Source organism: Neomonachus schauinslandi, chromosome 12 (assembly GCF_002201575.2).
Source record: "Neomonachus schauinslandi chromosome 12, ASM220157v2, whole genome shotgun sequence".
NCBI classification, from domain to species: Eukaryota; Metazoa; Chordata; class Mammalia; order Carnivora; family Phocidae; genus Neomonachus; species Neomonachus schauinslandi.
In genome coordinates, this window is record NC_058414.1 from 84,780,087 (window position 1) to 84,799,670 (window position 19,584).

At 35.3% G+C, this 19,584-nt stretch overlaps 1 protein-coding gene across 1 annotated transcript in view; it reads left to right on the top strand.

Moving 5' to 3' along the window:
* MKLN1 (muskelin 1) overlaps positions 1-19,584 on the top strand; it is a 165,456-nt gene that overhangs the window by 79,602 nt on the left and 66,270 nt on the right. Inside the window, exons 7-8 of the mRNA XM_044920189.1 lie at positions 9,941-10,018; positions 12,733-12,798. Of these exons, the coding sequence (XP_044776124.1) occupies positions 9,941-10,018; positions 12,733-12,798 (144 nt within the window). The remainder of the gene's footprint in view (positions 1-9,940; positions 10,019-12,732; positions 12,799-19,584) is intronic.

Consider the following 19,584-nt stretch of genomic DNA (forward strand, 5'->3'; position numbering starts at 1 on the left):
ACCTGTGAATGTGTAAGATTTGCATTCTTTCTCATATGCTTGGTAGAATTTGTCATTATGCTAACTATGCTTAGAAATTGCTTCGGGAAGGTATTTTTGTCTATCAGTTCAACTTATTAAATGTTGTAAGACTGTTCAGGGTTGTTTGGTTGGTTTAGCTTTTAACAAGATATCTTTTTCTAGGGGCGCCTGGGTGGCTCAGTCGTTAAGCATCTGCCTTTGGCTCAGGTCATGGTCCCAGGGTTCTGGGATCAAGCCCCACATCAAGCCCCAGATTGGGCTCCCTGCTTGGCGGGAAGCCTGTTTATCCCTCTCCCACTCCCCCTGCTTGTGTTCCCTCTCTCGCTATGTCTCTGTCTGTCAAATAAATAAATAAAATCTTAAAAAAAAAAAAAAAGATATCTTTTTCTAGGAATTTTTCAGTTTCACTTAAAATTTCAAACTTCTGGGCATGAAAATATGCCTAATATCCCCTTGTTAAATGTTTTCAGGATTTCTGTTTCAGGATATCTCTTTTCACTCCTTCTATTTCTCATTGATGAATTCTCTTTCTTCCCCCCCCATCACTCTCACTGCAGAAATTTATTAAGTTTATTGGTCTTTTGAGGAAACCAGTTTCTGGTTTGTTGATTCTTTCTGTTATTTATAATGTCTTCGACTCTTGATTTAGTTGTCTTCTTTCTCTCTTTGAAACTAAGTTTTTGTCTTTTTGTAACTTACTAAGATGGATTCTTGGCATATTAATTTCCAGACTTGTTATTTTCCCATATATACATTTAAGGGTATAAGTTCCCTTCTACTTATTTTTTAGTTGTCCTATGAAGTATTTTCATTTTTGTCCAGTTCGACAATTTCATTATGAAATAATATGGCTCATTTATGAGCCATAGTTATATAGAAATGTAGTTTTATTTTTAATTTCCAAATTAAATATCCAGATTCCAGATTTCATTTTTGTTGTTGTTTTAACTTATTTCTAGCATGAAGGCATGGTGGTTAGAGTACATATTCAATAGAATTCTAGTTCTTTGAAATTTGATGAGACTGACTATATGGTCCAGTTTGTTTAATTTTTATAAACATACATATTTGGACAGAATATGAATTCTTTATTTGTTGGGGCAGTTTTCTGTATATGCCCCATTGGTTCAGTTTGCTAACCATGTTGCACAAATTTTCTTTACCAATAGTGATTTTCTGTCGGATTCTCTCAGGTACTAAGAAAAATAAGTTAACTCTTTCTGCCGTGATTTTGGAATTGCCCATCTCTTATGGGTTTGTCCAGTTTTGCTTTATATATTTCGAAGCCATGTTTCTAGATATATACACAATTTAAACTCTTTATTTTTGAGTTAAATCTTTTATCATTATGAAATGTGTTTTTATCTCTAGTAGTGTTTTTTATTTTTTTGTTTAAATTCAATTAATTAACATAAAATGTATTATTAGTTTCAGAAGTAGAGGTCAGTGATTTATCAGTTTCATATAATACCCAGTGCTCATTATATCACATGCCCTCCTTAATGTCCATCACCCAGTTACCCCCCTCCCCTCCAGCAACCCTCAGTTTGTTTCCCATTGTTAAGAATCTCTTATGGTTTGTCTCCCTCTCTGATTTTGTCTTGTTTTATTTTTTCCTCTCTTCCCCTATGATCTTCCGTTTTGTTTCTTAAATTCCACGAGTGGAATAATTGTCTTTCTCTGATTGACTTATTTCACTTAGCATAATACCGTCTAGTTCCATCCACATCATTGCAAATGGCAAGGTTTCAAATTTTTTTGATGGCTGAGTAGTATTCCTATATATCTATATCTATCTATACACACACACACACACACACACACATACATCACATCTTCTTTATCCATTCATCTGTCATTGGACATCTGGGCTCTTTCCATAGTTTGGCTATTGTGGACATTGCTGCTATGAACATTGGGGTGCAGGTTCCCCTTCGGATCACTACCTTTGTATCTTTGGGGTAAATACCCAGTAGTGCAATTGCCTGTGTCGTAGGGTAGCTCTATTTTCAACTTTTTGAGGAACCTCCTTACTGTTTTCCGGAGTGGCTTCACCAGCTTGCATTCCCACCAACAGTGTAGGAGGGTTCCCCTTTCTACGCATCCTCGCCAACATCTTTCGTTTCCTGACTTGTTAATTTTAGCCATTCTGACTGGTGTGAGGTGGTGTCTCATTGAGGTTTTGATTTGGATTTCCCTGATGCCGAGTGATGTTGAGCACTTTTTTATGTGTCTGTTGGCCATTTGTATGTCCTCTTCGGAGAAATATCTGTTCATGTCTTCTGCCCATTTCTTGATTGGATTATTTGTTTTTTGAGTGTTGAGTTTGATAAGCTCTTGGTAGATTTTGGATACTAGCCCTTTATCTGGTAAGACATTTGCAAATATCTTCTTCAATTCCATCAGTTGTCTTTTGGTTTTGTCGACTGTTTCCTTTGCTGTGCAAAAGCTTTTTATCTTGATGAAGTCCCAATAGTTCATTTTTGCCCTTGCTTCCCTTGCCTTTGGAGACGTGTCTAGCAAGAAGTTGCTGCAGCTGAGTCTAGTAGTGTTTTGCTTAAAGGTACAAATTGTCTTACCTTAAGCTTTCATTTGGTAAGTATTTGCATAATGTATCTTTTTTTTTACCTTTTATTTTCAACCATTCTGTATCCTTTTTTTTAAATAAGCATCTCCTATAAATTTAGTTCAAAAAAATCTGCCTTCTTTTGAGCATTTATTTCATTTGCGTGATAGAATTAGTGGTAAATATATAGGTTTAATCTTAACCATTTTATTATATATACTTTGTCATGTCCTTTATTTTTTGGTTGTTAACTCTTAAAACTTTTTAATTTTCATTTTTTCTTTTTGTTTGGAAACAACATACTTTGTTTATCTAGACTATATGATTAGTCTAGAAATTATAGCAAGTATACATATTTAACAAAATTAATCAGTGCCTTTTTCCATTTCCCGTACTAGGACTTAGTGGACTTTCAACTCCCGTCTAGTCACCTTCCAACTCATATGTTATTGTTGTCCTTTAATACCACATTCAAAGACCCTATAAAATATTACTATTCTTACTTATTGCACCGAATTATCTACTAATTTTTTTGTTCTTCAGTAACATTTGCATCTTTGATCTTGTATCTAGGATCATTTTTCTTCTGCCTTAAGCATATATCCTTTAGGATTTCTCCTCCTCCTCCGAGAGAGAGAGCTCATGCATGCGAGCAGGGGGAGGGCAGAGGGAGAGAATCTTAAGCAGGCTCCATACTCGCTGTGGAGCCTGGGGCAGGGCGGGGGGGGGACACTATCTCACTACCCTAAGATCATGGCTGGAGCCAAGATCAAGAGTTGGACACTTAACCAGCTGAGCCACCCAGGCACTCCTGTCATCTCTGTTTTGATGAGAAATGAGTTTGATAGAACTTCGGGTATAGGTTGCAGTACTATTGTATATGCTCTTTTTTTTTTAAATCTTGGATGAGGTTTGAACATTTTTTTTTCCTCTTGGTAAAAACTTCCTAAGTTTCATTTTTTATCATATACTTTTTAAGAGGATATTCACTATTGGAGACAAGAACAGCTTGTGCCTAGTTAGGACTGTATGAAATGTGTTTGTACTAGTCTTAATCATAGGGGGAAAAATGAGGTGGTGTTGGACCTGGAGACTTTAAATAGTTTTAAAATTGTTAGCAGCTCGGTCTTAGCATGCTTTCTCCTAAGTGATATTTTCATTTCTTTTGCATAGTTTTACTTTTATCAGACCCTTTAGATGTTTGTCAGAAATAGAAATACTAGCGACTGCCTGACTTCCTCTTAAAACATAGAAGTAATTTTTAAACTTAGTTCACAGTAATGTGTAAATGCCTCACTTTTTAATTTGTTTTTGAGACTTTCAAAACAGTGGAATGAGTGTTGTCATATTTTTGTAGATGAGAATGTCATTATTTCAATAGAGAGCCTAAACTTTTTTTGCTGAATCATATAAAATATCTACAAGCAGGCATACCAAAACAAAAGGCAAGATCTTACAAGAGTTAGGAATATAGGAACATGGTATTTGGGATGCAGAGGTGTCAACTTTTCATTTATTTGAGATCTTAAAAGGGAATTCTTTTAAATTAAAACAAGTTACTAAAAGCAATGTATTTTGAAAAAAATCTTTACCCTGCTTTAATGTTTGCAGCATTTTTATTGTTTCAAGGGATTTCAAGCTTATGACTGTTTGATTTCTAGAAATTAAACTTGTTCTGTTAAAAAATAAAGTTTCAGGGCACCTGGGTGTTGCAGTTGGTTCAGTGGCCGACTCTTGGTTTCAGTTCAGGTCATGATCTCAGGGTTGTGAGATCGAGCCCTGCGTTAGGCTCCACACTCAGCACAGTCTGCTTGAGATTCCCTCCCTCTCCCTCTGCCCTTCCCCCTGCTCACTCTCTCTCTCTCACTAAAATAAAATAAATAAAATCTTTTAAAAAGATTCTGTAGCATGTAGTATTACTATTTACCAAAGCCTTAATAAACATTTGCATTATGACTTTTCTTTTTGAAGACATAAAAGAAGATTCTTAAAGCATGTCATTTTATTGAAAATAGCTGTTCCATGTAACCTACTCCAGATACATCTGGACTATTTATTGATAACCCAGTTTCCCTGGCAAGAGGCAATAATGCATATTAGGATAGATTAAATGAGAGTCATCTTTAATTTATCATGTTTCTCTGTAAAATGCAAATACGTATTTTTTTAAGTCATTATAATATTTTTTGTTTGGAGTGGTTATATGATTTAATATTATAACATGAATCAATGTCAAGAAGCTAATAAGAGAGTTGGATAGTTGGTAGTGTAGAGGGATATGAGAGGGCTGGAATTTATAGATTTATAGATTTCTAGCTTTTGTCTTATATTAAGCCATGATTTCTTTCAAAAGAAGAGGTGTTTGGTATGGTTTTTATTTTGTTTTTCGGTAGAACAGCTAACTTCTCAAACAAGCCATTGCTTATAAGGAACCACTTCCAACCAACAGGAATGCTTCAGTAAGTAATTTAGGGTAGCAGCAAACCAGCATTCCAGAGAAGATACGAAACATAAAAAGTAAACTTTAGCCACAGTAGCAGTAGGTCTTCATTTAAGAGGGAGATTACATTGTTTCCTTTAAATCATAAATAATTGGGTGCCTGGGTGGCTCAGTCGTTAAGCGTCTGCCTTCGGCTCAGGTCATGATCCCAGGGTCCTGGGATCGAGTCCCACATCGGGCTCCTTGCTCCGCGGGAAGCCTGCTTCTCCCTCTCCTGCTCCCCCTGCTTGTGTTCACTCTCTCTCTTTGTGTCTCTCTCTGTCAAAAAATAAATAAAATCTTAAAAAAATAAATTATAATTTTTTCAACTCTTTTCATTTTATTCTTTTAATATTGGATTTGTTTAATATGTAGTAGAATGATCTGGTATGGCAAGTTTTTTTCTCCAAAGTCTTGGTTATTTTCATGTGTTGTTGAATAGGTAAATTTTGCTGTGTCTGTTATAGTATTTTATCTTAGATTGTAATAAAAAAATAGTCTATTATATGTATGTTAGTCCATTATATATATATATATATCCATCTTTATATTTAGTCTGGAGAATTGAAAAGATTTTGGACTTTGAAATTGGGCTTTATACCTTTTTGTTGGGAGTCCTTGGACATGTTATTTAACTTCTCTAAACCTTAATTTTGTAAGCTTTTCAATAATAATCCTCATAGTGTAGGTTTTTTTTTTAAGGAGTAAATTAGTTTAACCTTTGTGGTGTCTTGCTCACAGTTGGTACTCAATAAAAGTCAATTCTTTTTTCTTTGGTAAGATCTTTTTTGAAAAATTATTTCCAGATTTGATGCTGTATCTAAATAATTTTTGTGTTTCATAGGAGTCTCCACAGAAGAGTAGGAGACATCAAAGAGAATTGTTGTCTTTTAGAATAGTGAAGACAAAAGGAATTCATTAGGGAAAGAGGGAGACAAATTTGAAAGTTCCCCAAATAATTTTTTTCAAATGTTTGCTTGACTACTCTGTGCAAAATGGTGTGCCTTGTTAGGTTGCCGTTATATACTAGGAATGTGCTTTATTGAAAGTAGAAGTTTTATGCGCAATTTTTTTTAAATGTAAGATACTAACATTAAGATGACTCAGAGGAAATGTCAATCATGTGGCTAGGAAAGTCCCCCTATTCCCTGCCCTTTTTTCCTATTCTAAGCTTTTATTATATACTGAGCATATCTGATATTGTGCTATTAGCTGTCTATTTTTCAGGAGAAGATTAATTTTATCTACCTAGAATAAGACCATCATAATTTCTAATATTTTAAATTTGGAGTAGTTAAGTGCTCGCTTCGGCAGCACATATACTAAATTTGGAGTAGTTAATATTTTAAATGTTGCAAGTAATATCCTTTGCAAGCCTGACTGTAAATAAACTTTGGACGTATTTGGCTCTCTTTGTCTTGTTATAAACAAGCTAATGTTAATGTATAAAGCACTGATTGTCGAAATGTGGATGTGTCTAGTGAGTTGTGAAGAGTAGACATTTCAGGACTAACAAAGGCTATGAAAATGGCTTATGTCACAATATGTTACAATAACTATGTTACAAAGTTCTTTTGAGGTTTGGAAAATAATTCCATATATTAGTGGTTTTGTGGCTTCTGGTAATTGTAGTACTCAATGCAAAAAAATTGGGAAAACAGGAAAGTACAAAGAAAAAAACCCCCAATAAAAAAATCATCCTAATCCTAGAAACCAAAGAAAATCACATAACTTTTGATGCATGACAGTGTTTTACTTTTTTCCACCTGTGTGTCTCTGTGTGTATTTACAAATTATTTTACAGAAATTATATAATGTTGGGGAGTTTGTTCTTTTTGCTTTGAAAATTACTAACAATATTTTCATAGGACAATTGTGTTTGATAAAAGAAAAACAACATGAAGGTCTTAATGGGTAGAGTATTTGTAAGCTTTTTAGGTTAGTAAGAGTGGGGGTAGAAGGATTGGTTGAAGAAACAATTAGAGAATTTAATTTTGCTTGCAATGTTCAGAAGGACTTGAAAGATCAGGGATGGGATCCTTCATTTGAGTAGAACTCTTGATGTGATCACTGCCATAGCAGCTCTTAAAAGAATTTTCCCCGGTGGATTATGAGTTCCCTTTCCAAATAGTGCAGTTAACGCTTAAGGGGAAAGAGGAGATGAAGACTTCCCTAAGATGAACATAAGGTAAAATCGGCCAGACACACATAGTTCCAGTAAATATATTGGTTATAACAGTGGTGGAATCTTAGTGTGCCAGAATTTGGAAGGAACCTCTGGCCCTATCCAACTCTTAAAAACGAGTTTTACAGGTAAGGAACTTCCTTATCAAAGTTGTATAACTAATTAGTATAAGAGACTTATGTAATCTGGCAATTGGTTACTGTTAAAAAGTGAAATTTTCTAGTTTTCTCTATTTTTGCTTTGTATTTTTCATGTCTGCAGTTTCCTTGTCTTTCTTAGTTTTCTACTTGTCTCTGTATATTCCTGTCTTTTACTTTTTTATTTCTCTTCAGTTAGCCATTATGTAGAATTAATGCATATTTTAAAATCATTGTCTTTATCAAATAATTGTCTTCTAAGTTTTTTAAAAAGGATTATTTAACTTCTTTGTGTCTTTCTCAAAACTGAATAAAATTCAGTTACTCTGTTTTATGTCTGTAGAATTCTAAATTAATGATACATATTTTACTATCATCTTATCATTATTAATAGGAGCCCCTGTTAATTTTATCTGAAAAAGAGTTTTCCAGTTCTTGTAATGGGAGAGTGTTGGTCAGAGTAGGGTGGATGGGCAGGAATTACCAGAAAAGCCCACAGGGGTGTAGATTATGATAGAAACACTCTCACTAAAATAAGTCATGAATCGGGTGCCTGGGTGGCTCAGTTGGTTAAGCGTCTGCCTTCGGCTCAGATCATGATCTCAGGGTCCTGGGATCGATTCCCGCGAGTCCCGCGTTAGGCTCTCTGCTCAGCAGGGAGCCTGCTTCTCCTTCTGCCTTTACCCCTCCCCCCCCGCTCATGCGCGCGCTCTCTCTCTCACTCTCCAATAAATAAATAAAATCTTTAAAAAAAAATAAAACAACTCATGAATCTACTTGTTCCCCTTACTATAACAATTAAAATATAAATGCTAATGTCAGAGTGCTAACTTCAGAAGGAAAGAGGAATATTAGAACTTTCTTTTTGCAAAAACTTTGAAGTCCTAAAGGCAAAGAAAAAAAGCAACTAGAGGCGTATATGGGATGGAAGTTTTTAGTTAAAGCCATCTGAAAAGGAGCGCCTGGGTGGCTCAGTCGTTAAGCGTCTGCCTTCGGCTCAGGCCATGATCCCAGGGTCCTGGGATCGAGTCCCACATCGGGCTCCCTGCTCAGCGGGAAGCCTGCTTCTCCCTCCCCCCCTCCCCCTGCTTGTTTTCCTTCTCTCACTGTGTCTCTCTCTGTCAAATGAATAAATAAATAAAATCTTTAAAAAAAAAAAAAGCCATCTGAAAAGACTTGAAAGCTAAAGGGTGTGGTTGTAGTTGAGCTTCATAATTACCCAGAAAAGAAAGAAATTAGGGAGATGTCTGTACGTTACCCAGTCTGTGGCAAGTGTAAGTCACAGAGAACAGACAGTTTTACTTATAAATTCTTTGGAAAAGTATTTATGTTCAGGGACTAAATGAAGAAAAAGGGAAAACCTTTTTTCAGATTGAGATCAGAGTCAAATGATAGAATTTATAGTAAAGTTGTCTTTATAAATTATAATCTGCATGGATTCATGTAAAAGAAAACCCTTGTTTAAAAAGTAAGAATATGTTATTATATGACAAAACAAGTCCAGAGGTAGATTTCATGGTTGGTCAGTTCAGTGATCCAGTTTCTTTTCCTGTCTCTGCTTTGTCGTCATTATTGAATTGACTTCATTCTCATACCTGTACAGATTGGCTGTAGCAGTTATGTACAATGCATACAGATAGGAAAATTTCCAGAAGAATAAAAGTAGATTTGTCTTCTTGGTATGTTTATTTATAAGCAAAGGAAACATTGGCTACATTAGCCAGAATTGGAGTCCACACCATTCTTAAATTAATCTTTGTTGAGGGACATGGGATTAGGGCTTGATAATTATTTGGGCTGAAATAGATATATATGGGGAGTTCAATCTATGGCAGCTAGTGTTAACAACTGCTCTTAAGAAGTAAATTACGAATTTATTGATGAAATAAGTTCAGAAGTAAGGCAGAGTGAAACACAAGGCCCTGTCTACCACTTAAGAGCTGCATGATTTGGGTTAAGTTCCTTAATATCTCTAAACACACATTTCCCCATCTGTAAAACAGAGATGATAATGCCTAGTTCATAAAGTAGTTTTTTTAACTAAGTCGTATTTAGTCCGTCTTAACTAAGACGAAATGAATTTTAACATTTCGTGAGTATTCAGTAAATATGTAACTGTACTGGTATCACTACTTTTATCTCTGTGGTTTTGTACTCAAAGAAAATTATGTAAAAATGGAATTTTCACTTTAAACACTTAGTTTTGTTTTTCCTGAAGATATAAGGGCCTAGACCAAAGTTGTCGTGGCACTCATTTTCTTCCCTAGTTTTCTTGTATTCGTCATGACAAAAATGGGGAAAACATAGTAAATTTAGTGTGAGCTGCCACTGACACAATTTGTTTACATGGTTGTGTCAACAAATACTTTACTATTTGTATTTGAGGTAGCGTGAAAACTGAAGTGACATTTTCTGAGAATGTGCTTTTATTAGTATATTAGCGACGTATTAATAATTTCCCTTAATGTAGGCTTTTTCGTTTTTTTGCTATAATAAAAAGTGTAAGCCAGTTAAGGTATAAATAATTCTCTCTCATTCTTTGATATTTGCAGATGGTTTGTTCAATCAGTACATCAGTCAACAGGAATATAAGCCACGATGGAGTCAAATCATTCCCAAAAGCACCAAAGGTAAGCCTTATTTTCTGGGTTGTGGGTGGTTTTGCTTTAATGTCTCAGTTTCATTTTTCCCAGGGCAGCTCAAGTTTTACAGTACTTTGTGTGGGAAATCAAGTGTTTAACATAAGACATAGGTTCCTTAACTAGATAGCAGAGTTAGTTTACTATATTAAACTTTTCTTTTAAACCTTTTTGTTTTATCACTACAACAGAAGATTGGGCAGTTTTAACACAAAATCCCCTCATAAACTGCATTTATAGAGGTGCTGTAAAATTATAGGCTTAGTGTTGTCATGCCGAATGTGTTCCTAATAAACCCTCAGTTTTGCAGAATTGCTCACTAAAGTGAACAGAGCTTATAAGGGAAGTAGAAATGGGGCATGCCATTCTAAATCTATGGAACTCTGAAGCAGATACGAATGAAAACTAGCGTGGTAACTCTGATAAAAATAAATACTGGTACAGTTAACTCCTTACAGGCATTTATATTGAGCATCAGAGTGAGATTGGAGGCTTAAACCCTGGGACTCATGCTTCCTTCTTTCAGCTGTCGACCTTAGAGGGCATTTATCAAAACTTAAAATCTGATCCAGAGCATAGTCTTCTCCATTAATCCATTTTTTCATACAGGGGAAAGTATCTGTCACTTCTTGATCTTGACTCGCTGCTTTGCCAGATGGTTAATATAGTGGAAAGTGTAGCAATTGTTTAGTGCAATTACTTGCATTAAAGGAAGGCAGTTCTGTGGATGTTTAGCTTTTTTCTGACAGTCTTCATAAATTACTAAGCACTTCTCTTTAACTGGGAGGAAGCTCTCCCCTGATAGTGTTAAACATTAATATGCTGGAGAAAATTGCTTACAAACCTCCATAATTTCTTTTATTCAGACATCATTTCTCCTGCTTTATCAGTCATTTTTGAGGTAATTTTTGTCAGAGAAACACATGTTGTAGCAGATTGTAATTGTGTATTTGAAAACTAATGGGTTAAATATATAAAATGCAAACATATTGACAATAAATTTATTTTAGTGTCTTATTCTGTTCTTGGAAGTGGCAATACTGATTGGGGGGAAGAAGGAAGAAAAAGATAAAACTTCAATGATAACGAGCCATGAAATCTTAACAACTATATTGGAAAGGAGAAAGAATTTGCGGAGGACTTCTGAATGAAAAGTCCTTGAATACGGTAGAAATGGAATGATGCTTCAGTTTGGCGTGGTATCTTCTCTATATAAGAACTGACATTTCAGTATTTTTCACAGTACCCCAGTGAAGTTAGTAAAAAACTTGGATGGTCCCTGTTTCATATAGGAGAAAGCTGAGACATGGAAAATTATTAGCTAAAGTAATATATTTCAGTTAATAGGGGAGTTATAAAGAAAAAGGTTTTCTGGTTTATATCAAGACAGGCATTAGCATCCTGCAACCTGTTGAACCATTGAAATGAAGTTATATCTTTGTTTATATAAGATTTGGTATAAAGTAAGATTTAATACAAGTTGAACAATAGTTCTACAGAAGTTTAAAAGTTTCCCTGATTAGGGGCACCTGGGTGGCTCAGTCTTCAAGCGTCTGCCTTCGGCTCAGGTCATGATCCCAGGGTCCTGGGATCGAGCCCCGCATCGGGCTCCCTGCTCAGCCGGGAGCCTGCTTCTCCCTCTCCCACTCCCCCTGCTTGTGTTCCCTCTCTAGCTGTCTCTCTCTGTGTGTCAAATAAATAAATAAAATATTAAAAAAAAAAAAAGTTTCCCTGATTATATTTCAAACTGCCTGTTAAGCTCCACGATGAAAATAGGAATCAAAGGGAAGTAAATCTTACACTTCTCGGTCAGTATTCAAGTTATGTGGTAATATAAATTAATACAAAACTTAATAACATGTTGGTTTTCAGTAGCTTAGTTGTATGAACTTTAAAACTGCTCATTATACTAATTAGGTATGCTTGGACTAGAGACCTGAGATCTAATTCTGTAACTGTTTTCCCCCTTCACTTTGTCACACCAATAGTTTAGAATTTTTTGTCTTATGTTTTTATGGAATATCCTGATCCTTGCAGATTTATGGCACTGGTCATAAATACATTGAAAATAGTTTCCTGTTACATTAATAGCCTGAAAGCTTTGGGAAAAAGAGCAGGGTAATTATTATAAACATAATTATATTATTTCTTTTGAGTCTTTTTACTTGTTCTTAATATTGAAAGAATAAATGTGTTTTTTGTTTTTGTTTTTGTTTTAAATTTTATTTATTTGACAGAGAGAGGGCACAAGCAGGGGGAGTGGGAGAAGGAGAAGCAGGCTCCCCACTGAGCAGGGAGCCCGATGCGGGGCTCGATCCCAGGACCCTGGGATCATGACCTGAGCCGAAGGCAGATGCTTAATGACTGAGCCACCCAGGCGCCTCTGAAAGAATAAATGTGTTTTAATTGTACTACTCATTGCAGACTTATGAATGCAGTTATTCTGTGTTATTGTTTTTATTTTTATTATTTTTTTAAGATTTTATTTATTTATTTGACAGAGAGAGAGACAGCAAGAGCAGGAACACAAGCAGGGGGAGCGGGAAAGGGAGAAGCAGGCCTCCCGCCGAGCAGGCAGCCCAATGTGGGACTTGATCCCAGGACCCTGAGATCATGACCTGAGCCGAAGGCAGACTCTTAACGACTGAGCCACCCAGGCGCCCCTTTGTTATTCTTTTTAAAGAACATATTTGTTTCTTCTTCAGGTGATGGAGAAGATAACCGACCAGGAATGAGAGGGGGCCACCAGATGGTTATTGATGTTCAAACAGGTGAGGAATATTTGCAGTGGAAAGCAAATTCTTTTAAAAGTCATATATTCTAAAATATCAGGTAAGCACAAAGATACTTCCTCCATTCATTGCAGAGGTGAAATACCACCTGTAATAACCAAGTAGCAAAGAAAATAAGACATTAGCCACAGGTTTAACATAAAGGAGGTAGTAATACATGAGGGAAGGGAGGCTGCTGCACAATTGAAATTAGGTAACCTAAAAGAAATGTGCTGCCCTTTCTAGCTGTGAGTGTGTGTGGTTTTATATATGTTTGGTTTTTGTAATAAACTGTGGAGTATTTCTGGGTTTTCAGTGCACTTATATTTTAATGCTATAATATGGGAATTATTGCAAGAGAATGAAGATATTTTTTGAGAAAGAGAATATCAAATTAAGTAGCTTAAGTGTTGATAGATCACTAATTGCTTAACACTTCACAAGCGTATAAATAATTTGTTTTAGCTATTCTTTTTTTGCTGCCTTTTAGACTTTATTCTATAACTTGATACTGAAAATTTTCCTTAGGTTTCTATAGCCTGGGACAACTTAGATACTATTGTATTTAGAGGTTAATGCTAAAATTATAGTAGGTTTTAAATTACCATCTGGAAAAGCAAATACCAAGAATTCAGTATAATTTTACTTTATTATTTGGTTTTAGAAATCTTTACTTCAGGGAGTGCCAATATCCATTCAAGTAATATTTTACTTTTACTTTTTCAGTTCTGTTACTGTGTTATGCTGATTCATAGTGCCTCAGAAATAATTTTTGTTGACTCACATCGTAAAGTAATTAAGAATAAAAATTATTGCAGTTTAGATAATTATCTTCTAGGCATTAATGTATTTTCACAAATGTTTTGTAAGTAACAAGAAGAGAGGTTATAATATCTCTCTTAAAATTAACTGCTAAATTTGTATAGTAACCTGTGAGCTGGTTTAGGAGTATTACTAATTTCTGTATGGAAGAGCTTCATTTCAGGACATCTGAACTTGCTCCCCTAATGTTGGTCTATCTCCCCAAATCCTTTCCCTCCCACAGATACAGGTTTGACTCAGCTGTAGAGTCTTAGGCATCCTTTCTTCTGAGAATCCAATAAATATACATATGCGTTCTTTTTTTTTTTAAGATTTTATTTATTTATTTGAGAGAGAGACAGTGAGCACAAGCAGGGGGGAGGGGCAGAGGGAGAAGCAGACTCCCCTTTGAGTAGGGAGCCCAACACGGGGCTCGATGCCAGGACCCTGAGATCATGACCTGGGCCAAAGGCAGATGCTTAACTGACTAAGCCACCTAGGCACCCATGTTGTTGGTTATATTCTAATATATTTAAATTTTCTCATGATTCTGCTTATTCTTTTCTAGTATATAGACTATGCTTCTTTAAGGCTGTAGTTATCATTACCTTGGGATCTAGGTAGAAAAATTAAATGTTATATAGAGCTTTGCATTCCTTCAGGCAACGTTTGATGCTTTCTGAATTTAATTTAGGTACAGAGCAGAATTTGGGATATCTTTGGATTTGCTCTTTAGAAATCCTTCTATTTCTATTATAAAGCTATTAATAGTATCAGTTACCAAGGTATTTTCATATACTTCATTTTATCATGTCTGTACCAGAGCCCTCTTATAACTGCTACCATGAGACTGATCTTAATCATCTTCAAAGAGATTATATTTATTGTTAATCTTTGAAAGAACTTTTTCTAGTCTGGTCTTACTGCCATAGCAACCAAATACAATGGTTGAGGGTTCAGTTTGTGAGAAGGCAGTGTGTTAGACATACCTGGGTTTGAATCCTGACTTTACCACTGACTTTTTATTTGATCATGAATGAGTTATAATGATGATAAAAATGGGAATAATAAGTTATTGGGAGAGTTAAATGAAATAATGTATTTTATATATAATATATATATTATTTATATAATGTCTTTTTATGTGCAACATTATATACAGTATATATTGATTGGTTTTAATGAGAGAATTTTATGTAAGTCTAGAGACCTTTTTAATCTTTGGTTTGAGTTTTTGACAGAATGACACAGTGGAAATATTTTAAAACAATTTTAAAACTTCTGAAAAATAATTTAAAACAACTTGAAAAGCAGTCTTGAGGGAAAAAAATAACTCACCCATAATCCCACATTTTAACTAACCAATGTTATTTCAGTATATTTGCTTCATCTTTTATCTGTGTTGTCCTGACTGATATTTTAGAGAGGAAGGGAAACCATAAATATACTTCTTTTTAGAGAAAAAAAAAAATTAAGAATTTTGCTGATAAGGATTAGGTAGAGTTAGTTCCCGAGTGGAGTTTGAAGAACCTAGAAGTTTTATCTTAATAAAGTTGATGCCAGAGTAGTGGAACGTAGTAAAGAGACCCAGTCATTATTTTAAGTATTCATTTTAAGGATTTCTGGAGCAAGGGCTCTTAATCTGGTGAAGTTATATACAAAATTTTGTTCGTATGTACATTTTTCTAGGAAGAGAATCAGACCATCAAAAGGACTCTTAAAAAGAAGACCTTCACTAGTGTAAAACTTCATAGAGTTCATTTCATCTTTAAAGTGGCTTGTATTTCAAGCAATTATTGCTTCCCAGTGTTTCATGTATCTTGTTTTCTTAAAAATATAATGGTTCCTAAATTTTTTTTCACTTTTTTTTAAAAAACATTTTGCTATAGCTCTAAGGGTAGAGTAACAATTTAGAAAAGTACCTGATAGCATACATTTTACTATTTAATTTCAGAGCTTTCTGTCATCCTAAGTGAATTCTATCATTTATACCATGGTAGAGAAGAAATATAGTATTTTGTTCTGCTGAATGTGTATGTCAGTTTTATTGACTATTATCCCTGTACCTGGCAACTCCAGTTCGGTTCTTCAACTCTGGGTAAAATAAGGCAAATAGAAAGAGAGAAAAGGTGTATCTATTCTGTTTCAGTGTGGAAGTTTGTTCAGATGAAAATTTAAATGTTCATTGTACCAGACAGTTCTTTGTTGGGTAACTCTCGTTGAATTTGAGAACCTATAGTGCCAGCCTTTTTTCATCTCTCAGGATAGGTAGTAAGACTCAGGCAAAAATCCCAGAATTTGGTAACTACAAAAGAAATGAAATGCTTGTCACTTGGTAGAGCCCTTCTATGGAAATCTGAACCTTTGTTCTGTACTAATTATATGAAAGTGCTTGCTTGCTTGCCTCTTTCTTCCTTTCTTTTTTTTCCACAGTGCCATATATAGGTTTTCCTTAGATTCCTTAAAGAAATTTTTGAAGGAATAGGTGAATGTGGGTTTTAGTTGTTATTTACAAACTTATTCACTTGGCTGATTTCTTTAGCTTTCAATGACATGAATCTTTTTTCTTTCATATAGTTACCAGAAAGGAATTCTGGTAAGAATACAAAGTATATTGAAATATATATACAGGAAATATATATTGAATTCAACCAAAGGATCAGTCTCTAGATTTGTAATCATAGCTTTATGTAAGAATATAGTACTATTTAAAAAGGGAGGCAGATGAATCCAGTTGATAATCTGCTGGGTCATAGGAGTTCAGGGGAATGGCTAAAGAAGGTAAGGTTAAAGAACATGTGAAATAGATTTCTCCTTCTAATTCACTCCTCTCTTCAAAATTCTATTGATTAAACTCTTGAATTAAATGTTCTGACAGGGTTTCATTTTTATCTTAAATATAAATTTATGTTTCTTAAAACTTTTTTTCCATTTCATTTGTTTTTCTCAAGGTATCTATATATTAAACTAAGAATTAAGTTAACTTCCTTCACTATTCTGTTAACTCTTCTCCTACCTCTTCTTTTTGACACATAAATTTTGTTTAATGTTGGGCCCATGCTATGTGAGTGTATAGGGTTTGTATTCTGTACTGTTTCAAAGTGGAAACATGGCTTTAATTATGAAAATAGTGTGCCATCTTGTGGAGGATTATTCAGTCAGCACAGTCTGATTTACCCCTAAGAATGAATAGAAGGATAGATCTTGCATTTGGGCTCATAAAATAAAAAGCCTGCTTCTTTGTGCTGAATGGTGAAAAGACACTGATATGTTAATATTTCTACCTTATTTTTAGTATATTTAAGATGTGTATATTAGTATTGCTGGTAGTAAGTCACTGGAGGGTTTATTTAGTACTGTTACCAAAAAGACTTGTGCTAAAGAATATGGTTGAATTTGTTTTTGTGGCCTCAGAAATGACAGATTGACTCACTGACTGATGATTGATTCATTCAGTCTCAGAATGAAATTGGTTTGATATTTTGAACATAGGCTATATTGGTCACTTTATTTCCAATCCCTCTCTTTTTCTGGCTTCTCCTTCTCAGTCAAGTCCTATAATGCTGCAAGTTCAGAGCTGACCTTGTTACATCTCTGCTTGGGATCTTCTGAAGCTCCTCCATGGTCTGTGGAGTTGAGTTCAAAGCCTTTATATTGTCATTTAACCCCTTCCACGATCTGGCCACTACCTGTCTTTTTAACATCATCTCCACCTGGTACTTTTTGTGTTCTTTTAAACTGAACAGTGCATTTACTCATCACACACTTTTAACCACTTTGTATGCATTATGTAATTTAATACTCATAGTAGCTTTATGAGCCAGGTGCTGTGGTGTGCCATTTTGGACTTGAGGAAACCAGTGGTTAAGAAACCCAGCTGTGGTGGTAGAACTACTGTTCTATCGAGATCCACCTGACTTTAGAGTCCATGTGTTTTAAAACATTTCTCATGTGGGGCGCCTGGATGGCTCAGCCGGTTAAGTGTCTGCCTTTAGCTCAGGTCATGATTCCAGGGTCCTGGGATGGAGCCCCACGTAAGGCTCCCTGCTCAGCGAGAAGACTGCTTCTCCCCTCCCTCTGCCCCTCTGCTCCTGTTCTCTCTCTCCCTGACGCTCACTCTCTATCAAATAAATAAATAAAATCTTTTTAAAAAAAATTTAAAAATAAAACATTTCTCATGTGTTTTTCTGTCTCTGTGCCTTTGTTATACTTTTTACTGTGCTTGAAACGTTCTACTCTCTGTCTCCCATTCTGCCAACAGAGGCACCTTCTTTTTTTTTTTTTTTTAAGATTTATTTATTTAGAGAGAAAAAGAGCATGCATGTCAGTAGGCGAGAGGGAGAGAATCTCAAGCAGACTCCCCGCTGAGCACGGAGCCCTATATGGGGCTCCATCTCACGACCCTGAGGTCATGACCTGAGCCGACATCAGGAGTCTGATGCTTAACTGACTGAACCATCCAGGTGCCCCCAGAGCCACGTTCTGATGCATAGGTCAAATACCTTTCTTGAGTCCCCTCAGGTATACTCTCTTCCCTCTTTTTAAATCGGATGGTACTTTTTACCTTTCTTATGACATTTAGTCTGCTCTGCATATGGTGATTTATGTACTTGTGTTATATTCTTGATTAGATTGTAAGCTCCTTGAGGATAGGGACTGTCTTCTTTCTTTTCTGTAAAATACCTTATCAATTCAGACTAGCCCTGGGAAAACATTGACTGTACATTCCTCTGAGTGCTGGGAGAAGTGGATAGCCACAATAGCCTATGTGCCTTTAAGAAAAAAATATAGAGAATGGGCTGCTGCTTGAGGAAGACTGTACTGCCCAGGGATGTACGTGATTTGTTACATGAATTGTTACATAAGGGTAAGCATGAGACTGGACCCTGTTGCAAATAATGTTTTCTTTTTTCTGTTTCCTTACTTCTTACTATAGTTCTCTCCAATTATTTCTGTAATCTTAGAAGTTTTTGATACCCTTTACGCATTAAATAATACTTTTGCTCATGTTTGTTTCTAGATAATATTTCATCTCTGAATGATCTAACTTAAGTGATTAGATGATATAATTAAATTTTGTCATGCATTTTATTCAGGTATGTCAAAAGGTCCTGTTTCCATCTGATTCATTCAATTTTACTATTAAACTTCAGCTAGGACTACAAAGCATTCACAGACAAGAATGACATCTTGGATTAATTCCATTGGGATGCTTGCTCTCTGCCAGATTTTATTTTGCTCAGCTATCAATGAGGCTGTTGTGGAAATGTGGGTTTTCTTTGCTGTGAGAATTTATGCGTACAAAGAGACCTGCTTTTCAGAAAGAACATTGAGAACCCAGAGCCCAAGAGGAAGGGTTATTAAAGTTAATGAACCAGGGTAACCTTATCCAGAGGGTACCCAGAAACACTATAAAACAAAAGGTCAATTGCTATTGCTATTTTAGTTATACACCCCCCCTCCCTCTCCTGGCTTCAGAATTTAACAGGGTTAATTGCCTTTACAGTGAGGCCTTGGCAAATAATTTTTAAGCAGATGAAAATTCTTTTTTTTTTCCCTGTAAAACTTGAAGTATCTGGTATTGCTGCATGCCATTTGGGAAACAGAATGTTACTTAACTAATGATAATGGATTGTTTTATAGTTCTGAGATATGATAGTTTTTTAAGTTTCAAATAATTGCCATTATTTCACATTTGTACAGAGCTAGGAAGTTCTAGGTACTGAGTTAGTCATGGAATTGGATACAGTAATGCTGTTTTTATTGCATCTGTGGCACTTAGTAACTACAGAGTATTTTTTATTTTTGTGCATGTTTTAAAGGTAGAAATGCTGTTTGTGCTTGATAGCCTTCAGAATGTTTTCAGGTAACTTACATCTGAAGAACTACACCACAACACTGAGAGTTTGTAAGTGAAAAAACTAAGACCCAGGGAGGTTATGTGGCCCATATTTGATTTGATTGCCCAGTTAGCACTAGAACTCA